The 24,354-nt window shown below is 37.0% G+C and overlaps 1 protein-coding gene across 1 annotated transcript; it reads left to right on the top strand.

The window, feature by feature from the left end:
- The first annotated feature begins 6,781 nt into the window (after positions 1-6,781).
- NME8 (NME/NM23 family member 8) lies at positions 6,782-23,691 on the top strand. Its single transcript, XM_074898152.1, has 15 exons — positions 6,782-6,814; positions 6,907-6,964; positions 7,869-7,975; positions 9,009-9,080; positions 10,117-10,233; positions 10,838-10,904; positions 12,681-12,775; positions 14,416-14,508; positions 17,167-17,324; positions 18,651-18,829; positions 19,929-20,073; positions 20,724-20,831; positions 21,585-21,736; positions 22,730-22,874; positions 23,469-23,691. The coding sequence occupies exons 1-15, from the start codon at positions 6,782-6,784 to the stop codon at positions 23,689-23,691; spliced, it is 1,752 nt and encodes a 583-aa protein (XP_074754253.1).
- Positions 23,692-24,354: the final 663 nt, after the last annotated feature.

The raw sequence follows: 24,354 nt of genomic DNA, 5'->3' as shown, positions 1-24,354 counted from the left end.
TGAGACTGTCAGAGAGCGAACTACCACTCTGTTTTCAGCTGGCCTAGATATGATCCAGATCACAGTTAACAGTTTCTTTGAGCTGTTAAGCTTTGATGAGGACTATTTGAGCTGTTAAGCTGAACACATTATTTCTTGTTCATGGGTGGGCACATAATACAGCTACAATGCATGAACGCAACATGACACTCTAGTATTCTATAAATCAGTATGTAAGATGTTGAATATGTTTCACACACCCAAGACACAAATCAATATACAGACAAGGCAATACAAACCAACACACGGACAAGGCATAGTGACAAATACATAGAAATATTTATATACAAATTACCAGACATAAATAAAACTTTAACAAAAGCAGAAATTAAAAAATATAGTCATGTGTACTACATCCACAACTATTAACCATGCTGTCATTCACATAATTTTGAGTTTCTAGGGTAAGGTAGAATAAAAGATGCTTTATTATTCTTGCTCTAGGGCACCAAGTCCCAGTGGTGATAGCCACATTACTTAGAAGGATTAATGTCCATATATATCAAGTCTTACAGAACTTGCATTCTTTCAGTTCCTTTTCATCTTCACATTTTCTACATGTTCCACATTAGCATTCACAAACCTTTCTTCTGTGGTACAAAATGTGCAAAAGTTTATGTATTAGTAACATCCTTTACGCTTATCATTCATGTTGTCTTCAGGGAAAATTAGGGGGATGTACATCAACAGAGCGAGGTCATTCTCTGAAAGCAAGCTGTCAATTCCATTGTGTTAGTTACTATTTATGGGCAAAACTAATATTAATTACTCCTCAAACCTCCACAACTGTAACATGTAGTAGTCTTCTACTACCACTTAGAGGCTAACTGCCTGATTTTGGGGTCATCTAGTCTCTCACCTTGAGAGCACACATTCTGGTGTATCACAGTAAGTCCTTATAGAAATTTTCTTAGATTGTTAATTTATTTTATCCTATTTGTTTATCCATATAGTTTTAACACACAGAACTGTTGCACCAATAGCAGTCTGTGCAATGGAAATCTGCACTTGCAGCAGCATCACATTCTTCAGTTTTGCAACTTTCTGAACCATAACAGCTGGTTTTATTTTCAAGAAATGAAATTGTCCACTATTTCACACACTTTCTTTCTGTTTTTCACAGGAATGCAAAAAATCAGAAAGATCTTTCACTGCTGTCAGATCCATGGTCTACCTATGGCTGACACAGAGAAAGCCAGTACATACATACAGAGCTTTCAAGTTACAGACTGCTACAGGGTAAGAACAGTAACAGTTCTGCATAAGAGCTGGGAAGGGCAGACATTCTCTCATCATGAGCAACCCTAGAGTGAATCCAGGCAGAGAGACAGGAGGAACACCAGGACATATCCAAGAAATTTAGCAAGCAAAACTCACAGATTGAATAAACTGCAGCACTGACATGCATGTGGACTATACAGCTACAGAAGAGATCACAAGAGATTATAAATCAGGGTGATTAAGCTTAGTCTCCAGTGTATTTACTAGCAGGTAGTCATCACAGTTACATAGGTACTGGCATGTACTAGAGCACATAAGAAGTCTGACTTGCAGGAAAAAAAACCCTCTAGTACTGTCTCAAGGGTTACAACTCCCAGCAATGTCTACAACTGTTTTTCTTTACTTTGTAAAAGAATGTTAGTAATTTGGAACTAAGTCACCCCGGGCATTAACAACTCATAACAAAGAGCAAAGCTGAAATCAAGTGGTACGCACAAAATGGAGTGAAATAGTTTTAAAGTTACTCAGAAAAATTACACTGTCATTCATCATGAACCCATTTTGGTTTATCCATTGCATATTTTCAGTATATGTACAAAATCGTTTTGATTCAGGAAAAAAAGACAGTAAAGTCCTAACCCCTTTTGCCTCATGCCTTTTGTAATGACCACCAGAAGTTCTGGTCTGGATAAGCTAAGTCAGTCATCATTAAATTAATTAAGAATTTTACCAAACTATATACTCTAACCTAAAGAAGCGTCTTTTTATTATACTTGTTCCACTGAAAGTGCGGACTTGCAGAGGTTTTTGATAGTGTTTACTATTGAAGAATATAATATAAAATAAACAAGCTGCACTGAAACTGCCTAAGTTGGCAGCTAAAACACTCTGACAGAAAAAAGTCCTTTGTTTTGGGGGAAAAAGTGACATGGAAAACAGGTACAGTCTCCAATCAAGGTCTTGCCTTCATGTGTCTGTATATATGATGTTTCAAACATCATCTCAGGGACCAAGAGAAGAAACAGTCATTGACTGTTATTCCCCAAATAAATTCACATGAGTACAATGTGGTCAAGTATATAAAAAAGAAGAGGTTGAAGGTAAAATGCTGAAGAAAATATTTTTCCTTAGGCCTTACTATTTAATTTCCCCTCCTTCCTACCCCACACCCAATCAGGTATAAACCTTTACCCAACAATTACTAGACAGTAACATGCAGACCTAATTCTTCATTGAAATGTTGATGATCAGGAAAAAAAAAAAAAAAAAAAAGAGGTAGGCACAGCATGAGACCCAAGAAGAGGAGGTTCAGAAGCTGGTTAGTAAACAGATGACACAACTCCAATCTTCATTCACTACTTGATTCTAAATTTTGCAAATGTGTAGATGGGGATGGGTGCAGTGAAAATCAACCTCTTATTTTAAGGCAAATATTTTAAAATACCAAATTTATGAGTGAGATCCCTTTGCATTAACTATTTTGTGATATCCAAAACATACATATAGTTCATTCTAGCAAAGAGATTGAAGAGGCTGTGTCAGCCTTTTAACATTAGGCACATGATCATTACTTCATTCTAGTGTTACTCTTCAAGGCTTTTTTTTTTTTTCCCCAATATATAAAAAAGTGGGTGTTCATGAAGAAAGTGGTCTGGATAAAGAAGTTAGCAGTTTGGGAAGGAGGAAACCCCAAAAGCATAGCCTGTGTTTTGGGGCTTTAATGTCCACATGGCGGGTGGGTTAAATATTTCATCTTTTGTAGTTCTTTCTAGTTTTGTAAGCCTGTTAAGGTTTTGAAAGTTCTTTTCTTCCTTCATGCAGGAAAAAAGAAGATTATTCAGGGGCACTCCCCCACTTCCCAGCAAGCCAGTGCAGAGTTTGTACTAATTCCAAAGCTAGAGTTTTCCAGTAAAAAAATGTAGGAAGTGATTTAGTGCTGGCTATATAACTGCATTATTTCTGATCTGAATGCAAAGTCTGTCTTGCCACCTCATCGATCTAATCCAAGATGTTAGGGCATAGCACAATCTCAGCATTGAAAACTTCTGCAGCTCTGTGGAAATGTTGCCTCATTCACACTGCTGCAGAACGAACATCCATCAACTTGAGATGATTTAACAGTAAGAAACAACATCTATTCTAGCTCCCTTAAGTACTGTTACACTGTTTTTTTCTTCGTATTATTTTCAGGAAATAAAATTAACTCTTCCATAGGGGCTTTGCATGCTTTGGTGAATAGCCCCAGAAAGCCTAAGAAAAGAGACAAGAAAGCCACTGAAACTAGATTTTCTTAACAAGCAGTAGATACATATAACAGCGTTTAGTATGCCTGGGCAGGGGTTCAGAAGTACATTGGAAGCATGGGCAATTTATAAACCAGGACCAACACACATATGTGAAATATGAATATTTTAGAGACACCTACACTTGATTTGAGATCATTCTTAAACCTATACCTCTACAAAGAAATTCCCACTAGCTGGGATGCCTTTAATAGTTTATCTATATGGGAAAATAGCCACACTGTGTTCTGGACCAGTCATGCTTTCTGTCTGTATAAAAGAACTTCATCTTTATCTTCTGTGAAATTTGGGACCAAGCTTGCATCTGAAAAAAGATACTCTGTTCTGAACCAGTGTGGTCACAGACCTGCAGTCATAGCAGGTGAGCATGAGCATGAGCAGTCATCACTATTTGTCTTTCAAGATCCTCCCTAGGTCACTGTGACTTCCACAAAAAATTGCTTCTTTTCATCCCCATCATCTCACAATTTGCAAGTAAGAGAGAGTGAAGGTGGATTGCTAATTAGGATTCATGACTAATTTTCCCACATTTTAAAGGCTAAGGTTGGATCCTGCCTAGGGGGAGAGAAACTGAGGAGAAAGAGCACAAGAAATGGCACCACTTCTTCCAACCCCTCCTCTCCCCAGCTCCCTCCCCATTCCCCTCCCTGCAAACCTGAATCGGCTCCCTGGTGCCATGTCAGCCCCAGACTGGTAAAAGAGGGTGTGGGGGAAAAACCACTCTTGGAGACTGAGCAGTGAAGGAGGCTGGGGCAGGGTAACGGCCTGGGGATGCAGTTAGAGCCGTTGGGGGGGTGGCAGGCGGGCAGCCGTGGGTCGTCCCCAGGTGAGCAGCTGGTCCAGGGCAAGGGCAAGGTGTGTCTGTGGGTGTGGGTGGGCCATCTGCTCCAGGGTGGGCCCATCTTCTCCTGGATGGGCCCCCATCTGCTCCAGGGTGGGCCCATCTTCTCCTGGATGGGCCCCCATCTGCTCCAGGGTGGGCCCGTCTTCTCCTGGATGGGCCCCCATCTGCGCCAGGGTGGGCCCGTCTTCTCCTGGATGGGCCCCCATCTGCGCCAGGGTGGGCCCGTCTTCTCCTGGATGGGCCCCCATCTGCGCCAGGGTGGGCCCGTCTTCTCCTGGATGGGCCCCCATCTGCGCCAGGGTGGGCCCGTCTTCTCCTGGATGGGCCCCCATCTGCTCCAGGGTGGGCCCGTCTTCTCCTGGATGGGCCCCCATCTGCTCCAGGGTGGGCCCGTCTTCTCCTGGATGGACCTCCATCTTGCTCCAGAGTGGGCCCCCATCTGCTCCTGGGAGGGTCCCCATCTCAGGGGTGAGCAGGCACCCAAGCTGTTGTGTGACGGCCTGCTCATCGTGGAGGCTGTGTGTCCAACCACTGAGTGCACAAGCACCTGAGCATCCTGGTTATGGGAACATGTCTAACCTGCTGCCCCTGAGCTGGCCTGCTGCCACACATTTGATCACTTATCCATATTTCTGGACGAGTGCAGACAGGGGACTTTCCACAAGAGTGTCTATCTGAAAAAAATGTGCATATCTGATGTCAGTTTGACAGTGTATCTGAGTGTGCACCCAGGTTTATTTTTATTCGTGTATAGTCCAAGGAAACAGTTTTTGTTGTAAAGTGTGTGGTAAGAGGTTTAGTGTTTGCACATACTTGACAAAGTGTGGATGGCAAAATGCCTTTTATCAAGGTTAGAGAAGCATGTTGCCTGGATCATAGATACATGGAAAAAATGTGCTTGTCCATGTTTTATCAGTATGACACTGACTGTATTACTGAGAGAATGTGTTATATGAAAATTTTATTAAAAGTATAGATTTCACATCTGTCTCATACAGCTCCTGTGCCAGATTAACATGCATATTTGCACACAGTAATGTGTCTGTTCTGCAGTGTTTTCATCTCCACCTGAGAAGGTATGACTGCACATTTTTAACTGGGGAGCATGTGCGGGCTGATTGGGAAGTATAGTCTATTGTCATGTATGTGGCAAATGTTTTGCAGATCTAGTCTTGCAATGTATTGATTGTTATTGCTCAGTGACAGTAAGTGACAATGCAAGACATGTTCTTTTGCCTAAGATTTCCTATTAAAATCACATATTTTCATCTGTCAGTTTCCTATAGTTTCAATAGAGAGCATCATCTCCTCAGAGTCTTTAAAGGACTAAAATTAATGCCATACTGTCTTGCTGCCTGTTTAAATGATTTGAAGAAAGTCTGTTTAAAATTTTGTTCCTTGATATTGTTTTTAGATTAAATGTGAAACAATCATCAGGGCAAGAGTTCTCACATTGGCCACTATGCCTCAATCTGTGATCTGAAGGCAGCAGCTCCAGTGGAAACGCCAGGATAGTTCAAACTGGACGTATTTGCTGGTTGACTTGTCAGATATCAGTGCCAGTGGAGGTCACATTCATGGCAGCACTTTCATCTTTGCCAAGACAAAGTCTACCATCTTAATCAGCAACTTTATAAAGCTCCACTGAAGCTGCTGATGCAGTGATAACATTTATTGTTCAGTCATGCTCAGTTTGGAAGCAGAAGTCAAACTTCATCCACATATGTAACTTAACTGAGATAGTTTTTCTGTCCAGTTTATACTTAATTATCTATTAAAAAAGCCCTAAACAAACAAACAAACAAAACACAAAAAAAACCCCATGAAGGACATTTTTAGTAATGATAAAATGATGAATGCATCAGTTTTTTGTGGGGAGTTTAGTTATGGGATACTAACTCATTGTTTTTCATGCATCCCAGAAGCTAGGGAACTTGATTTGATGTCAGTAGAGTTGAAGCTCTTTGAGCAATATTTTTTTGAAATGGTCCACTGTTACAGCAGCTGTCATCCCATCTGAGGTCCCTTTGGCCATTCTGAACAGAGTATTATAAGCTTGAAAAATTGTTGAGACTAAAAATTTTTGAAGGCCCTAAGAGATTAAGAAACTAAAAACAGATAAAGAAACTAAAACTTGTATTCTGTTTCCTGTGCTATGTGGGTTTTGCAAATAAGTTGTATATTGCTCCACAGAATTCTGATGTGAGGTGTTAACTGTCATAGTTGTAGGGGCTTCCGTCAAGTTAATGTTGAAAGGAATCAGCAGCAGTGCTCTGTTGAAAACCATATAAACCAGTTCTGCATGTCACGTGTTCATTTAAAACCCTCTTAAATGTACTTTGTATATTGATATGTTTCCTATAATCACAGGGAAATGGAAAGCAAGAAGAAAGAAATACAGCTCCAGGTATAAATCCTAATTACTTGATCAATTCTAGAGATTAATAGATTTTTTTCTGCTTTTTTAAGGTATTAAAATGTCAATTCATTTTATTTCAGGCCGTAATAACTAATCAAAACCAGTGGGATGAAATGTTGCTGACAAAAGGTGTAGTAGGTACTGTCACTATTTTCTGTTTAATCTCTCATGAAGACATGTACACTTTTTCATATTTATATCATCTTTAATAGACACTTGTTATAAATCTAGCAGACTAGTGCCCTATTATCATTTAAAGAAAGGTTGTATTAAAATATTTATAAATTTATATATTGTGTTTATGAATATACACTATCTTCTATGACAAACACTTGTCAGAAATCATGTTACCCATTATTCTATCCACTATTATACACCAATTTTTAGAAAGTACCTTTCCAATATGTTATACTGTATGGTAGGGGTCTGGACACTTCTGTGGAAGTTTTTCCCTAAAATCTTATGCAGACTCAATTAATACTGTACAATTGTCCTTAACAGTTAAATGGTCAGCATTCTTAGGAGTGGATGTTCTGTGATGTCTATTATCCTCAGTTTTCAGTTCATTCAGTCCAATAACAATGTGTCCTAGGTCTCCCTGGAATTGTATTTGGGTAGGAGGAACAAACCTGTACTGGGATTATATCTACAGAGGAGTAGTAATGGGAAATAGATTATCTGCATGGGCGCAGGGAGGTAAAAATCCCGTAGAATAAAGATCTGCATAAGAATGAAAAGCAACAGGGGGAAAAGAAAAAGAACAATTAAAAGGAAAAGGAATATGAAAGAAATGCAACTGTTTGGATTAATCATCTCAATTGTATTGTGAAGTATGTTGTTGATGTCAGAAGTCACTAAAATAAAAGAAGAAATTGTGATGTGTCCACTGAATACATTCATGTATTCACAATGTATTCATTGACTAGGACTGAAAGATGCATATGAACGCCTTCCCAGTACTGTTCCAACGCACTCATAAATATGTCTCATTCTGTAAGTTCCACAAGTCAACTGTTTGTAATTCCAAACTATTACATTTCAGTAATAGATGTGTATCAAGCTTGGTGTGGTCCTTGCAAAGCTGTGGTGAACTTATTCAGAAAACTGAAGAATGAGTTTGGTGAAGACGATGTGTTGCATTTTGCAGTGGTAAGGATGTAAATTCTGTATGGAACTTTATTTATATTTTATTTAAAATATATCTTTCTGTCTGTCTGCACATACAGAGCTTTCATTTTACTGTCCTGACAACCAAATCATCATAATTTTGGCCTGGTTGCCTCTTCTTCTGCATATCTCCTCATAAGACTTTGTTTAGAAGTAGATTGGAAATGGTGATAAAAATGAAAGCACCTATAACAGAATGGCAGCTGATATCCCAGAACTTTTGTTTTACTTGATGCGATTGCAGAAACATTCAAAAGCCAAACTATATGATTTTTAGTTTTAAGTCTCTACATTATGGATTATCACATTTAAAATACTTATGTCCCTGAAAAATATTGTTACACCTTTTTCAAATATCCCCTTGGATTTCCATTTTAATAGAACAAAAAGAGGGAATTGAAAAATAAATTATCATAAAACTATAGAAGTAAAACTATTCCTCTAAACTAGTAGTATAAAATAGGAGGTATATATCATATTCAAAGTAGATAATTTCTTTCACAGATTCAGTTACTCCCATATGTTGACCAAGTTCATCCTTTTCCATGTTACTGGAAACTTTCAATTGCCAGATCAAAGCATTTTTGTAGAAAATATATGTATTGTTTATACACAAAAAAGCAGGCAGTTCTGTTCAGAGGTAATCTCGAGTGCTTTCATACAGTTGACCACATCACAAAGAACGTGATACAGTGCATAATCTCTTCCATCAAGATTGCACAGGCTGCTTCCTCATTTATGTGTGTTATTAAAACCTACATGGGAAACAGTATTAGAATAAGGTGTTTTTCTGTGATAAACTCTTCTAATATAAAGCGATGCTAATCCCATGTTACCAAACCAGTTCTTTCTTCATCACCAGCAAGTGCCGTAAGGAATTCTAATTATATCTGACTGCAGTTTGAGTGTTTAACACCAAAGTATGTAAGACTGCAGTTTTCTTGCAGGCAAAAATGTTTATATATATGTATATGTATACACATGCAAGTAAATAGTGTTTTTCATCTGACTTCAGGCAGAGGCTGACAGCATTCCAACTCTGCAACCATTTAGGAATAAATGTGAACCTGTATTTCTTTTTTGTGTTGTAAGTATATCACATCAGTTTCTTTTAATGTGCTGCCTACTTTTGTCCTAATTTTGTGGTCGATTAAAAAGAAATGTAAAATCACATCTTTAGATTTTACAGTACGTAGGATTATATCATCAGATGTTGTCTACTTGAGGCTGTTTCCAGTGTGTAAATCTGTGGTTCTCAAGCACATTTTTGCTGTAGCTGCTGCATGTACAGTCACAGATTTGTGGTAACCACAGTTTTGCTGGTTAGTGAGAAATCCATGTAAATTTTCCCAGGTTGATTCACATAAAGTGCCTACATGTGGCTACGGAAATGGTTATTTTATGCACACTTTCCCTCAGGGAATAAGAGTTTACATTTCCTGCCACTTTAAGGTTTTTAAGATAAAGAATTAAAATTTCATTTTTCACACCTGAGCAACTGTAACAATCAATCATACATTTATTATCTCTCACTGATGGACACAGAAAGACCGTTCTCCTAGTGCTCCACTGTAGAACACTGCTCACACGGGAGGTGGCGGGTGTTTTGACTTGAGGGTGATAGGATTTGAATTCCCACCACTAAGGGCCAAGAACAATACTTTCAGGAAACTTTCAGGTTTGAATCTGAGTGCTGCCAAATGAAGTTAGCAGTACCTTTGATCATTAGTATCTGGCTTTGCTACGGTGTTCCTAAATGTAGTAGAGTACACACTGAAACATAATGCAAAAAAAAGATTAAAAACTCCATGCTATAGAAATTAAGAGCTAGTGAATTCCATATTTGCATTTACTTCTGACTGTAGTATTAATGGTGAGCCTAGAAATAAACATGGAAAATCAGGTAGAGAAGGAAGGGAGGAAGTAAAAGCAAGAAAGGTTCATTCTGAGCTAGTAGAAGCAGCAGTAGCTTTGGTATTCACCTCAGTGGGCACAGCAAGTGGTCCTGTTGAAGGAAAAAATAGCGAGATAAAAATAGCAAGATATAACATGTTCCAAAACTGAAGTAAACGTGTAAACTAAGTGACAAGAACTCACTGAGAGTGTTATTTTCTCTTTTACAGAATAGCAAAATTATTGCAATAGTAAGAGGTGTAAATGGTCCTCTTATAAGTAAGAAAATAACAGAGCTAGTACAGGAAGAGAGGGAAATTGCAGCTGGAAAGAAGGGACGCACAGAGGTACTCACAAAACAGATACTTAAGTATAAATGAGTATTTTTATTACACTTATATGGTTTCTCTCAATGTCTGTGATAGTGGTTTAGGTAATGTTTAATTTTTTCTTGTATTTTTTTCTTAACAGTAAAGTGACATATGTCAGGGTTTGGGTTTTTTTAGAAATTTCTAATAAATGGTACTTTATAAAGATTCAAGAAATTTACAGATTAGCCTATTAATGCAAGAAATTGAGAGATGGACAAATATGTCACTAGCACATAAAGGTTTTAGTAATCTTTGTTTTTCAGGACCGGATAACTTTTATATATATAACTTACTAACAGTACATCATATGAAACAAAGACATGGGAAACAGTCGTGGTCCATTGCTTGTTTTGAGTGAAAATGGAGATCAAAAAACACAGTAAAAGGAAACATTTAACAAACTGTAGCTCAGTTAAGGAAAATCAGGCTAACTCAAGGTCTTTCTTAGAATTGTTAGTTTTCTAGGGTTACAAATATGTTCTTACATTAAGATACAAGTGTTGTAAAGATTGGACAGCTGTGTTTGGTGACTTTAGCTTCACACTGCTGATGGACTTTACTCTATTTGCAATTACCATAGGTAGATGAACTTGTTTTCCTAGAAAAGAAATCATCAGAAGAGACTGTAGAAGAGACTGTACCTGAGGGTAAATATATTTGATCAATTTTAGAAATGTTAGCAGAAAGAAAAAGAACAAATGTCTATGACTGATGATATCAAAATGAGGAGAAGCTTTCTTCTGTAAGGAATTAAGATAACAGGCTATCTTTATTACTATTTTCACCTCTCCTTTGGGAACCTTCAGACTTCAGGTTCCTAGCACATAGAGAGTAGCAATGCTATTTGCCAGGGAATTTTCCTGTGTAAAACTAGTACCTGAAAGTCACTGCCACACAGTCTCTGTGTTAGGTAGGCACCTTCGTTGAGATGGTGTTTGTTAACCCTTGGATGTTCTACCAGAATACCAAGATGAGGGCAACCTGAGAGGATTGGAAGAGTTAATCTGTGAAGAATTTCATACCTTGTATCTCACATTATTTTTAATGTGCTCTTTCAGTAGATTAGATTTAAGAGCTAAAGAACAGACCTACACAGAGCATAAATTCACCAAGGTTCCAAAAAGACTGAAAAATAAGCATCATCGTGTTTGTGAGTCTCATGTCTATGATTTATCTTAGGCTTGTCATGAGCTGGGACCTACGTCTTTTCTTACCGTTATCTGTAGCTACTGAAGGTTTCTACTGCTTCGTATATGCACAGAATGCCATTCAGTAATGCCGAGGAAGAATAACCTCCTCCATCCTCTCCTTCTTGATCTTGCTTTTTTTTTTTTTTTTCCCCTGTGAGAAGGCATTAGATCACAGTCACAGATCAAATCATGTCCCTTCTCCTTCCTCTTCATGCCTTCTTCATTGTGTTGTTCAAGTGACATACTCCTGACCTCTGTTTGAGCCTATATTTTTTCTCTGAGACCTCTCTGAGACCTAGCAGTACAGTATTACAAATCTTTTAGCAATTATATGCAGACTTTACACTAATCCACAGAACCTAAATATGTGACAAAATCAGGCAACAGAGTTTTCAGCTGGGGTTCAGCTTCAGGTTAGATGATCCCTCAGAAGCTGTAACACACTAATGTTTTTTGTAATATTTTCACTACCACATGCAGGTGACTGTGAGTGTTTTCCAGTGTTGGAAACAAGTAGTAGTCTGGCGTTTCCATTAGAGCTACCATTAAGCTCTTCTACAGTGTTTGGGATCTGCTTGAATGACATTATAATGCTTAACTGTAAACCTCAGATTCTGCAAAGATGATGTAGTTCATATACTCTTCTGACCACTATCATTTTGCAGGGATCTGTATGCTATGGGTGTTGTAACAGTGTGTCTACAACAGGAACAGCGCTTGTTTTAAACATCAGATTGTGTTAGCAAGCGTGTGTTACTTCAACAGTTATTTATTGCAAATTACTTCAGCACCCCCAATACTAAGGAAACAAACATCTGCTATGACAAGAAATGTATATCTTACTGGAAATCTCCAATATTCATACAGACTTTCACTTAGTGAATTTTCCTTATAATATTAATTCCTTTCACATTTCTAGTCTTGTACATACAGAGCTCCTTAGATAAAGTATCTATCTTAAACTGCAGTTTTCCCACCACACCTAGCTGCATGTGTACTATTTTTCCAACAGAGTACCCAAAATAGCAGTGGTTCACCAGAAATGTAGATTCTAGGGATGGCTAAGGATGGTCCTGCACCCCAAGACATACTTTAAGTGCTGGAGTCACTTATTTTTTGGAACAACTGTTTGGCCATCTCAATATTAAAATGGAGAATTATTTAGAGAAACCCACTTGTAAGTAATGGAAAATTGAGTTGTGTATTTATTTTGATAGACATATTCATTGACAGATGATTTTTTCCCTTTTCCAGTAGTCAGATATTCTATTGGAATTATAAAACCTGATGATGTCTTAGAGGGACGCGTAGAAGAAATTAAACAAAAGGTAGACACAATTTGAAAAGATTCATTCATCCTATTTAGTTAAGAGCATTGTAGCAAGATGTAAGATTAAGTAGATCTTAATTTATGTCCAGGCTTTAGAACAAGATCTCTTAATGCTTCACTGATAAGGATGATACAAGCATGATAATTTTGATCTGAAATAATTTGGTGGTCAGATTGATATTTATTGATTATTGCTTTAATATTTTATGCCAGTAGATAAGTTATGACATTGATTCATGATGTATCAATCGAGACACATGAAATCTCCAAACAGGAAAGTGTCTTATTTTCCTCATATTGAAATAGAAATGAAAACTGGAGATTGCAGTGGTGAAGTTAATACTTTGCACAGCATCTTAAAGAATTGTAGGCACGCATAAATCATTTTAAGAGTTCCTTGTGAAAGAAGGTGTGTGTACAAGCACATATGACAATATACATGTGTAGATGGTGAGGCTAATTCATGTGCACCAGTAATTGTACACCAATATTTGTCAGTAGTGCAATATTTGTTCCTGCAGTAAAGAATGTGATTTCAGCAAGTACGCAAGAGTGCATCCAAGGGGTTAGTATTTGTTTAAGCCATCACTCAGTGAAAGAAAAATTCTTTTGCCTTCCAGAATAGGATACTCTAATAATGCTCATTTCAATTACAGGAATTTCTCACTGTTTCTGTTGCAAAAATTGCCTCATAACACTATTGATCAAGATAAAACTATGCTAATCTTAAAAAATTGCTATGACAAGGCCAGTAACCTTTCTGGAAAGAAAATCAGAGCATTGTATAAGTTGTTTCTGCAATTACTCTACCTTGGCCAGAAAAGAAGGAAGCTCAGTAAAGTCAAAAAAAGCAGGCATTGCTTGAAAGCAATTTAGCTGTAGCTGAGCAGCTGCTAGTCAGCTCTGCCTTTGCACTGCTTTAGGAGGTGTGTACTCATACTGTTTCCACACTCAACCTTGGCGAGGAAGTCTGGAAGCAGTATCATAGGGGGTTTAAAGAGCACAGTGCTGGTAAGCAGATTAATATTGGCCTATGATCAGTATTGTGGCTGAGTAGCTCCTTTCTTTTTTAAATATCCATATACGGTATAGACCTCATACCAGAGGACTATTTTGATATAGCTCAAGTAAGTGTGCATTACTTACACTTACCTGAATTTAGTGTAGTAACATAACTTAAAATAGATAATGATAAAATAGATTTTATTTCGTTTTTTTTGCTGTTTCTAAAGCCAAGTAGTTTAGCCTAATCCAACAATTGTTGATAAGTACGCATTTATATGACTACTATGATTATAGCATAGTTTATAATAACATTTTTAGAAGTGGTTGCATGTTAATCACAATGGATAAATTGAGTTTATTCAATGTTAAATCAAAAATATTATTAACTACTGAATGAATACATACATTGAACTGCACTATATTTTTCACAAACGTTAACTTAGTGGGCATTGTAAACCTGAATTTAGTGAAGCGCTTTGAAAAATATAACATAGCAGTTATATTTGAAATACTTCAGATAATTTTAAATTTAAGATAGCTTTTAAAATCAACCAATCTTTAGATTTACAATAACATATGATCTTATACATATCCATTTTCAAATGCCACTGGGTCGTATCTTACTAATTGCAGATTAGAGATGCAGGATTTGTCATTGAGGCAGCAGAGGAGAAAATGCTAACTGAAGAGCAAATCAGACAGTTCTATGCCCAGAAAAAAGAACAGGTAAAACCAAGCTAAAAACCTAAACAAAAGGAAGAGGTAAAACTTATAATTGTAGCTATATGTATTTACAGATCTTAGTCTTGTAAATTTTTAGTATGTTAAAAACCAGAATTAATGTAAATATACTGCATAGAAAAAAGGAGATGTTATCTCTCTTTTTCTTACTGACTCATACAAATATGACTTGGTAGCACTCTAACATTCTAGCTTAATTAAACTGAACTCGAATTAAATCCCAAAAGATCTTGTAGTTCTTGCTGTTATCAGAATATGTATGACCCTTCGTCATGGCCCTAAACATAGGCTGTTAGGTGCTAAAATGTAGCATAAACCAAATATCCAGTGTCACTTAACGTGACAGTATGTATCTATTTAACACATATCTGCCAGCCAGAAAATAAGTGATAGGATATGTTGCACTTTTTCTTCTCTTCAGTTTTATCACAGGGTAGTACTGGGAATAAACAGGTGCACAGGCTGAAAGAGAAAGCATCTCCATTGAAGTTTATTTTTCTGGCCCTATCCTATATTAGGGGACAACAAAGAACTAAGAACAAGAAGGAGTGGCCTCAAGTTGAGCCAGGGAAGGTTTAGACTGGATATTAGGAAGCATTTCTTTGCAGAAGGGGTTGTTGGGTGTTGGAATGGGCTGCCCAGGGCAGGGGTGGAGTCCCCATCCCTGGAGGGGTTTAAGAGTCTGGTTGACCCAGCGCTGAGGGATCTGGTGGAGTTGAGAACGGTCAGTGTGAGGGTAATGGTTGGACTGGATGATCTTCAAGGTCTTTTCCAGCCTAGAGGATTCTGTGATTTTGTGACAGACAGGAAGTTCAAGAAAACAATTAAATTATGCTGGTCACCACTAAATGGCAGTGGTGTGGCAAACTAGTACCTGGATATTGTCAAGTGCTTTGTTAGTATGATAGCTGATAGTATGATAGAAGGATATGAATCACAAAAATTAAGCTGATTAACAAATATTTATACCTTCTCCTATTTCAGAGGTGCATAAAATACACTGAGGCTGGAATTATATGCAGATTACTAGTTTGCTTAATATTATTACAGGGACCAGTGGAAGGGATCAATGAAAGGGCTGGCATAATCAAAAGAAGAAGCTAGGAAAGTGTTCCTGTCACACTCTAAATGAATAAGAGTTAGACAAGATGGTTCCCACTGAAGCCAGAGGGCAAAAAGAAATCTGATAGTAATCACCAGATGGCTGCACTATGGTTTAGAAAGGAAGTAATAGGGAGAGCTTGTAAGGAGACAGTTTAGAAATAGAGATAAAAATGTCATCTTCATGGGAACAGCAGCCAAATTTGAGATTAGTTAGGTGTAGAGGGAGATATGAGAGGAACAAAGACAGAGAAGAAACATGCAGTGTTTGATATATGGCAGCACTACTACACCACAGCACTTCCTAGAAAACATTAGGACAGGGAGAATAACAAAACTACTACAAACTATCAGAAGTCCAGAGGGCCCTATACATATTGAGGAATTATTCGCCATTCTCTAAGTGTAATGCTACGCTGAAAAATAATTATGGTAAAGTGACAATATAAAATACATATTCCTTTGTGCTCAGTGAGCAAAATTATTCCTGATTTAATACTCATCAATCTTGCTGAAAGCCCAAAGACTGCATATGACAACAGAATGGAGATTCAAGTCAATAAACCTTCAGATCTAACTGGAACCAAAATTTCTTTCTTTTTAATGATGAATCTGGGTGATCCAGGACAGCCAAATCTAATAGCCACATCTATTTCTTCTGATGTAAGTGTGCTTTTGAAGCTACAATGGTATAAATATTCCCTTTATGCATTGTAGTAAATGTTTTTGTACTTGCCTTCATTCTCTTCTGAGTTTGTTCATCTTGTGAAATGGGTTAAGAGTATGCATAGATATGAAGATAATTGAAAGAGAAAAGCAATGAATTGAAAGCATAAATGTGAATATTTCATCCTTGTATTACTAAAGGAAAAATGTATCATATGCAATCAGATGAGAGTGACTGGTAAAGAAAAGATTTAGTCAAATATTTAAAAGCAGAGCAGATATTTGAGGAAATTGACAATACTGAAGGAAAAGGTGACATAAGGAAGAAAAGGTTAAAAACTCACAACAGCTTCAAAAGTTACTTTCTGATGAAAATGAAGGTTGAAACTGAAGGAGTGAAAAGAATGTAGATAATGAAGGAAAAGCCTACAAATGTCTTGCAGATATGTCAGTGATCTATATTTACAGCCAGCTATATAGGGTTTAATTTCAAAAATTATGCATGGAATTGTAGTGCAGTTTGTCATGTCACACTATATGTGCTACTGCAAGCATAGTGTTTGATCACATTGAGTTTCTAGACCATTCTCTTCACTCTTATTACTTGCATTTTAACCTGGAAAAACATGTGGTACTTGCTTAATGTATTTCTATCACTTCCTTTATCTCAATTAATTTCGTTTTAGACTTTTTGTAATGTTGTCTCAAATGATTGATCAAAAAACTCCTCAATCAATTTGTCAGTGTTTTGAGTAATGCATGTAAATGCCATTTTACAACAGGAATTATGAGTTACTTTGGAAAGGATGGTCGTCTCATTTCTGATTATAAACTCAGATTTCCTGTAATTCATAGGGGGAAAATTATGTTTTTTAGAGTGATTTTGATGATTTTGTTCAATTCATGATGAGTGGACCATGCCACGTTTTGGTAATCATTAAAAGAGAAGCAACAGATGCTATTCCTCACTGGAAAGAACTACGTGAATCGAGTGAGAGTGTGCCTGATGAGCCTGAGGCTGAGCAGCCAGAGAGGTAACTACCAGTGAAAATGCATACGTGTGACTCAGTTACAGTATTCAGAGCACACCATAAACCAAGGCACATTCCTACAGATGCTCATGTGCCTGTGTGCACAGGTTCCAGGAAGCAGGCAGAGTTTTTCACCTGGTCCTTCACAGGACCACCACTAGAGATGCAATCACTGTTCCTGTGGGAACATAGAAACTCCATGCTTCCTAGGTAAGGATGAGAAGCAAAGAGCACCAATATCTTGTCGCTTCTGAACTAGCCTTGAATGGGTTGTCAGACCAATGGGAACAGTGCTACACTTCAAAGCTGATGTAGTCCATGTATTTCCACTTCACACTAGTTCACCCTGACGAAGTGCCTGCCAGCATTGCCCACTGAGGGTTGCCCATGTTTACACCTATCTATGCAGGGAAGCTGTGATGAGGCCCAAAGGAGACTAGGGGACACCTGAAGCACGCTGTGCTCCCTGGGACCACTCTGTAAAAGCCAGAAAAGAAGTGGGAGGAGTTTGGGGTTTGTTTACCCCTCCCCCTTTCCTCCACCCCCCAAGAGGCCTAAGAATATTGTAAGGATTAACTGTTCACAACCATCTTGAAATGTCTGTTTTTCTCCTATGCCAAGTATTTGTAAAGAATTTTAAAGATGATGATAGCTCACACAGCATCAGACAATAGTGTTCACAAAAATTCAATTGTTAGATCAAGTTTTATATTTAGACAAGAGATTTACTTAAAGTAACAGAATTTAAATACTTTGTTCCAGAAAAGAACTTGTCATAATAATTGATAATTTTGTTGATGCCTGCTGCATCCCTTCCTGTATTAATCTAGTACAAGTGGAGAATGTTGCATTTTCTGTAAGTTGTGAAGAATGACTGTATTTACATAGCTAAATAAACCTTAGAAATACAGGCAAATAACAATGAGCAGTATCTCTGCTAAAGGCAATTCTGTAGTGCTATTGTTTTTACGATCATGCCGTACATGAACTAAGCACAGTCCTTTTATTGATCATTCATTATACACTGTACACTTGTCAGTAGTAATTCTGTCTAGTGAAACAGAGAGACTGTTTTGAATAAGCTAGAGGGGAATTAGAAAGGCTGCATGACTGAGATTTCCTTTTATATCACATGACAGGGCACTTTTTGAGAAGATTAATAATTCTCTTCTCAGAAACATTGCTTTAGTCATGAATCTGAATTTACCAAAGCTTAGTTTGGCATTCTATCCTTATGTTTACCTAAACTTTAAGAAAATACATCTTCAAGAAGTCAACTGTTAACACAATGCATGCAGTGATTTAAATACTGTATTTGTGTCTCGTTAGTTTGGAAGAAACTGTGGAAACTGAGAGTATATTTAATCTGTGTGACATGCAAGACAGTGTAGAAGATGCCAGCAGACAACTTGCCTTCTTTTTCCCAAATTTTGGTATACAGAAGACAGACCAAAAAGTTGAAAAGACTTTGGCCTTAATTAGACCCTCTCTTTTAAAGGAAAGACGGTGTAAGTATTAATAACTACATTTTCTATCTAGTGTATATAAAATATCTCCTATTTTGAATTTTTAAAATTCTAACTCTATTAATGAAGTGTTCATAGGTCACATTGTCTCCCCATCATTAAATTGATAGTAGTCTTTGTCGGGAAAAAAGTTACTTGGTTAACGTTTTTGATATATTAAAAAAGTAAACATCAATGCTATTTTGTTTCTTTGGTTGATTTTTCAAGAATGTATTTAGATTGTATATTTTGATGGAATGTTGCTAGAAGATCTCACAGACTGTATAGCATTTTCAAAGTATAGTATAGGGGGTTATAATTGTCACCATAATAACGTAGCTGATATTATTCTTGAATGGCAGGTCCAAGGTAGATGAATGGCAAGGTGAAAAGGATCTGACCCAGAATGTTCTATGCTGCATAAGGCAATGCTGCACAAGGGCAGATCTATACAAAAAATGTTTTTACAGATTCAGTCAAAAAATCTACCCCTTTAGTATGAAGTTCCATCCAAACAAGTTTACTTTTCTTCTCAGCCATATATTTACATTTCTTCCTAGATTCTAGATAGCATTTTTATTTCTAACTTGAGAATCGCTATACTTGAAACACCTATACACAGAGATATGAAAGACTATAATTTTGACCTCTCCCTGTGTATTTCTTGATTGTTATCTACTATGTTCCTTAGAGCAGCGGTTCTGCACTCCGTGTGTAGGTAATTATACAGTCATTTTGACTTGTGCCACATACCGCTTACTTACACATGTGGTCTTGTAAGCCTTAGTTAAATTAATATCCACCTATTCAAAATCCTTAAATCTTCTTTTGGTGATAGTAACACACATCATATTTCTCAGTCAGGAATTCCTGCTAAGATTTCGGAAGTGAGAAAGCCTTAAGAAGGTGAGCATCAGCTTTGTGAGCATCCAGACATCTACTGAAGCCCTCTAGCAGTTGCTTTAAATTATTTTTCTGTTCCTCAGTTAGAAAAGTGATTCACCTGTAAAAAATTAATATTATGATTGAAAACCCCATGTCATTTCTTCACAAGTGTTCAAATCAATGAATGGATGGCAATTTATTTCAATATATTAAACAGATTCTATCATGCAAAGAATAAAGGATGATGGCTTCAAAATAGCAATGCAGAAAGAAATAATCCTAACTGAAGAACAAACACGTGAATTTTACAAAGAGCATGAAAATCAAGACTACTTCCCAGTCCTTCTAGAGCAAATGACCAGGTACATTGAATGAAAAATGGCACTGTGGATCTATAAATAAGGCTGAAATTTTCACAAGATACCTATGTTTCTGAGAGTTTAGTAAAACTCAAAACAGGATCAGAAAATTGCAGATAATGAGATAATTCACAAGTGTAGCAGATAAATAAATTATTTTTAAAAAAATTACTAGCTACTCCATATCTCTGTATGCATGATGTCAAAGTCAGAAGCCATTTCTACTGATTTGGGTGAAATGAGCTGAGCTCTGCTCTGGAAAGCTGCATTTAGATTGTCTGTAGGAGAGCTCTGGAATCTTCATTCTGGATTCCTTGGGGAGGAAAAGCAAATGCTGTTTGCCTTCGTATGAAGTTGGGATATGACTGGGACAAAAACTTAGGAGCTGATCAGCGTTTTTATATCTAATAATGAAGACATAGCCCAATTCTACAACATTCTTGCTGTTGTGTTAACATTCAGTAACTTTGAATTTAACATCATTTTTAAGCCCATAAGGTTTTATCAGACTGTAGCTGTTTAAACAGAGACCACTTTTAAGATCCTCCAGTACCAGGGCTTGTTTTCCTAGCCTGGACTATATATAACTAAATTACTTTTACCAATTACAGAGTTTAATATCTTCTTTTAATGCCAGATTTCCCATTTTACAGTGGTCCAACTCTTGTACTTGCCCTAGCACGAGAAAATGCTGTAGCACACTGGAGAGATTTGTTAGGCCCAAAGGTTGTTGAAGAGGCTAAGAAGGAAAATCCAAACAGGTAATACAGTAATAAACCTTCATCCACAGATTCCAATTTTGCATTCCTCATCTCAATGAATACCTCATTCTAATTTGTGTAACTACAGTGCCATCATCTGGAAACTGATGAATATTTCTGCAGTTTTTGCAAGCTTTCCTTGGAAGTGTTGTATTACACATAGAAAGCATAGGATTTTTTAAGAAATTATGGCAACTAAACATAATGAAAATCTGAGTTTAAAAAAGGGTATTGAAGTTAGAGGAGATCGCTCGAGTCAAAGAAAAAATATTGGTAATATCTCATTTTTATTTTTTTTTTCCCTTGAAATCAGCATTATTTTTTAGAATAGGTGTTTATTTTCTTAGCTTAATAAAAACTTTGCATCATTAGAATATTTTATTTGTGACTAAGTTTCTCCTACACATTTTATAAATGGACATCTTAGTCTTACCTGCTTATTGTATTGTTCTAAGAAACTGCTGTGGTATCATCTTGTTGTTGACAAAAGTGCTATTCCATTAAGAAAGAACTGGTATTGTCTTGGAAATATAACAAGAGGAAAGTTGGGAGGGTCCATATTTCGGGTGGTTAATTAAAAAGTTGATTGTTCTTTTCATAGACAGTGAAAGCTTTCTACTCCTACAGAGAGATCATCATGCACTTAAGTTACCAGATCAACATTATTTTATATTCACTGTGTTAAGGCTAGTCATCGTTAAATCTCCAAATGGCTATTCCTTTAAGTAACTTCACCCTTTTAATGACTCTTAGTTTGCGTGCAAAGTATGCTGTTGACAACATACCTATTGGTCAGCTGCATGGTAGTTCTACACCCGATGATGCTGAGAAGGAATTACAGTTCTTCTTCCCTCGGGAGCACACTTTGGCATTAATCAAACCTGATGCTGCTAAGAAGCATAAAGGTAAGGGATCTAGAAAGTATGGGCTATGTCTAATGATGTAATCTCCACAAAATATTAGCAATGTACACTGCAGTAAATAATGTCAGGTGCATTCTTTTTATTCTCTGAAATGTTATTTCCATGCAGAGAAATACTTTCACAAATCTTGCGTAATTCATATTGAGGTCTCAAATGTGACTTTTCTTTTGTTTAAGCTGCCGATAGCTCTTTCTTCACAAGAATGGTGGTGAATGAAAATAAGATAGTTCTTAGCTAAATTAAACTGTTTGAAAGCCAGGTACTTGTGCAAACTAGCTGCCCAGCATCCATCTAAGTCAAAGGAGGCTTTCCAAATTCATGTTACTTATTTCAGACAGTTATTTCTACTGACTCACATGGGGTCATTGCTCATTTAGATTAATTTCCATCCTTGGTTTAACTTGACATTTAGACAAAGGGAATGAGGAGGAAAGGTCAAAGTAGAGAGAACACTATGTACAACTTAATATCTTACCTTAAAGATTTTTGCTGCCCCTTTTTTTAAAACCCTATATCCAGAGCCTTTTCTTGGCATTCTTCTCTTCTTTCCTAAGAAATTTCAGTATTCTTTCTAAAGCTAAATCATCATTGGCTTTTGTGAGTCTTTCTTCCCCTCTTGTAACAATCCAGACTGATTTTAGCAGGCCAGCTGGTGTGTGATAGAGCATTACAACTACAGTCCACGTTCTGTCCAATGTGAGAAACAACAGTGAATGCTACTGGTATAGTTTATGACAGTCTGGATTTTTCACCTACGTAGAGATGGATTCGTGCAATGACAATGGATTCTGTATATTTTAGAGGACTGTTAAAGTGTTTGTCATGTTGTCCATGATTGTTTGATATTGTAAATAGAATTTTAATAGGTATTGGTGATTAAAAAAAAAAAAAAATCCAGTAATTTCTGCAACTTTGGGTGTTTTTTTGCATCTAAACTATGTCAATCAAGAATAAGTTTGCTTGCTATTCTCCTAGATGACATTATGCAAAAAGTTAAAGATGCTGGATTTGTCATATCAAAGATTAAGGAAGAAGCTTTAACACGTGAAATGGCTACACAGTTTTATAAGGACCATGAAGGAAAACCCTTTTTTAACCAGTTAGTGACTTGTATGACTGAGTAAGTGTCTTTTTATACGATACTGAGGTACATAAATATATATGTCAAACGTTGAATTTACAGTACCAACAAAACATGCTACACCCAAAGCGGGATAAGGATTTTACTCTGGCACTCTTTCTGGCAAGTTTATTAGCTTCTAGCACCGAGTGTACTTCCTTTGAAGGAAGTTTTGAAATTCTTTCTAAACTTATGGACAGTGACTATTATTTTGGATTTTTTTTCTCAAAAAAATAAATAATTTCTAATGGAATCCTTGTACTTCTCATGTAGGACAAATATGTTCTCATAATATTGCTAGCATATCTGTTGATAAAACAGTATGTATTGTCTTGCTTCAGAAATTATTGAGTGAGAATCTTCTTAGGACAAAATGTCCAAATTCAAATACCTGATCATTATAATCTTTTTGGCTTTCAAATACAGGATATTTTCTTAAACAAAACACTCAGAAACCAATTTTAAAATTTAAACAGTTTAACAAAATTCAGATAGTGTAATGCTCATCATAACCCTTCACAACACCTCTGAAGTCAAAGCTAAGTCTGCCTCTCAGAATAGTGTAAGAGCTTCCTTGTATTATTGATTTTACAGGGGCCCATCGGTGATAATGGTCTTAACAAAGGAAAATGCTGTGGAAGACTGGAGACAACTGATGGGTCCAACTGATCCAGAAGTGGCAAAAGAGACCTCTCCTGAATCGATTCGAGCTCAGTTTGCACAAGATATTTTGTCTAATGCTGTTCATGGATCATCTGATAGAGAACATGCACTGAGCAGCATTGAGTGCATATTTGGTGAGATTGATATAAATTGAACAATTAAGACACAATCTCTGGAAACTGATATTCGTGTCATTAGATGCATTTGTCTACCCAACCACCTATATTTAAGACTATATATACACACATATTTTCCTTCATACTTCTTCAATTTTTTTTATCAGACAGTTTTTTTGTTATCAGCTTTGCCATATTGGAAAGCACATCAATGTAACAAGTAATACCTCCTAGAAGTTTGATATTAGTACTGATTTCTTTATGTATGTTTAGTAGATGGTTTTTCTTTTATCACTTAAAAAAATTCATACCTTTCCAATAGTTCCAGGGGTCTAAGGTGTTTTGTATATAACTACCTTAAAAGAACAGGGTCAGGGAAGGTCATTAACACACTATTGATGACACATTCACTGTGATGTGAATCTAGTCCTCCAGTTCAGGAAGCCTACAAAGGAGAAATGCTGAAAGGTAGTGGAGTCACTGCTACAACATTGGCAGGGAGCAGCAGGAACCGTGGGAATGCTCCACAAGGGAGAAGGAGCCAAGAGCCAAGCATGACCGCAGCACAGGCTGTGCCCTCACCAGCAGAGTCCAGCCCCACAGCACCCAAGCAGAACTCGGTAGCCACATCCATCAGCAGACCCAGACAGAACAGGCAATGAATCAGGTCCAGGACCCATTCAAGGGTCCAGTCTGGAACA

Source organism: Athene noctua, chromosome 2 (assembly GCF_965140245.1).
Source record: "Athene noctua chromosome 2, bAthNoc1.hap1.1, whole genome shotgun sequence".
Taxonomy (NCBI): domain Eukaryota; kingdom Metazoa; phylum Chordata; class Aves; order Strigiformes; family Strigidae; genus Athene; species Athene noctua.
This window is presented reverse-complemented; position numbering and strand designations above follow the sequence as displayed.

Excerpts from the sequence above, each read along its gene's own strand:
- NME8 (XM_074898152.1), top strand. The coding sequence starts at position 6,782 with ATGGAAAGCAAGAAGAAAGAAATACAGCTCCAG. Across the intron at positions 10,905-12,680 it reads AGAAGAGACTGTACCTGAGG|ATGATTTTTTCCCTTTTCCA; the intron begins GTAAATATATTT and ends ATTCATTGACAG. Across the intron at positions 17,325-18,650 it reads GAGGCTGAGCAGCCAGAGAG|TTTGGAAGAAACTGTGGAAA; the intron begins GTAACTACCAGT and ends GTGTCTCGTTAG.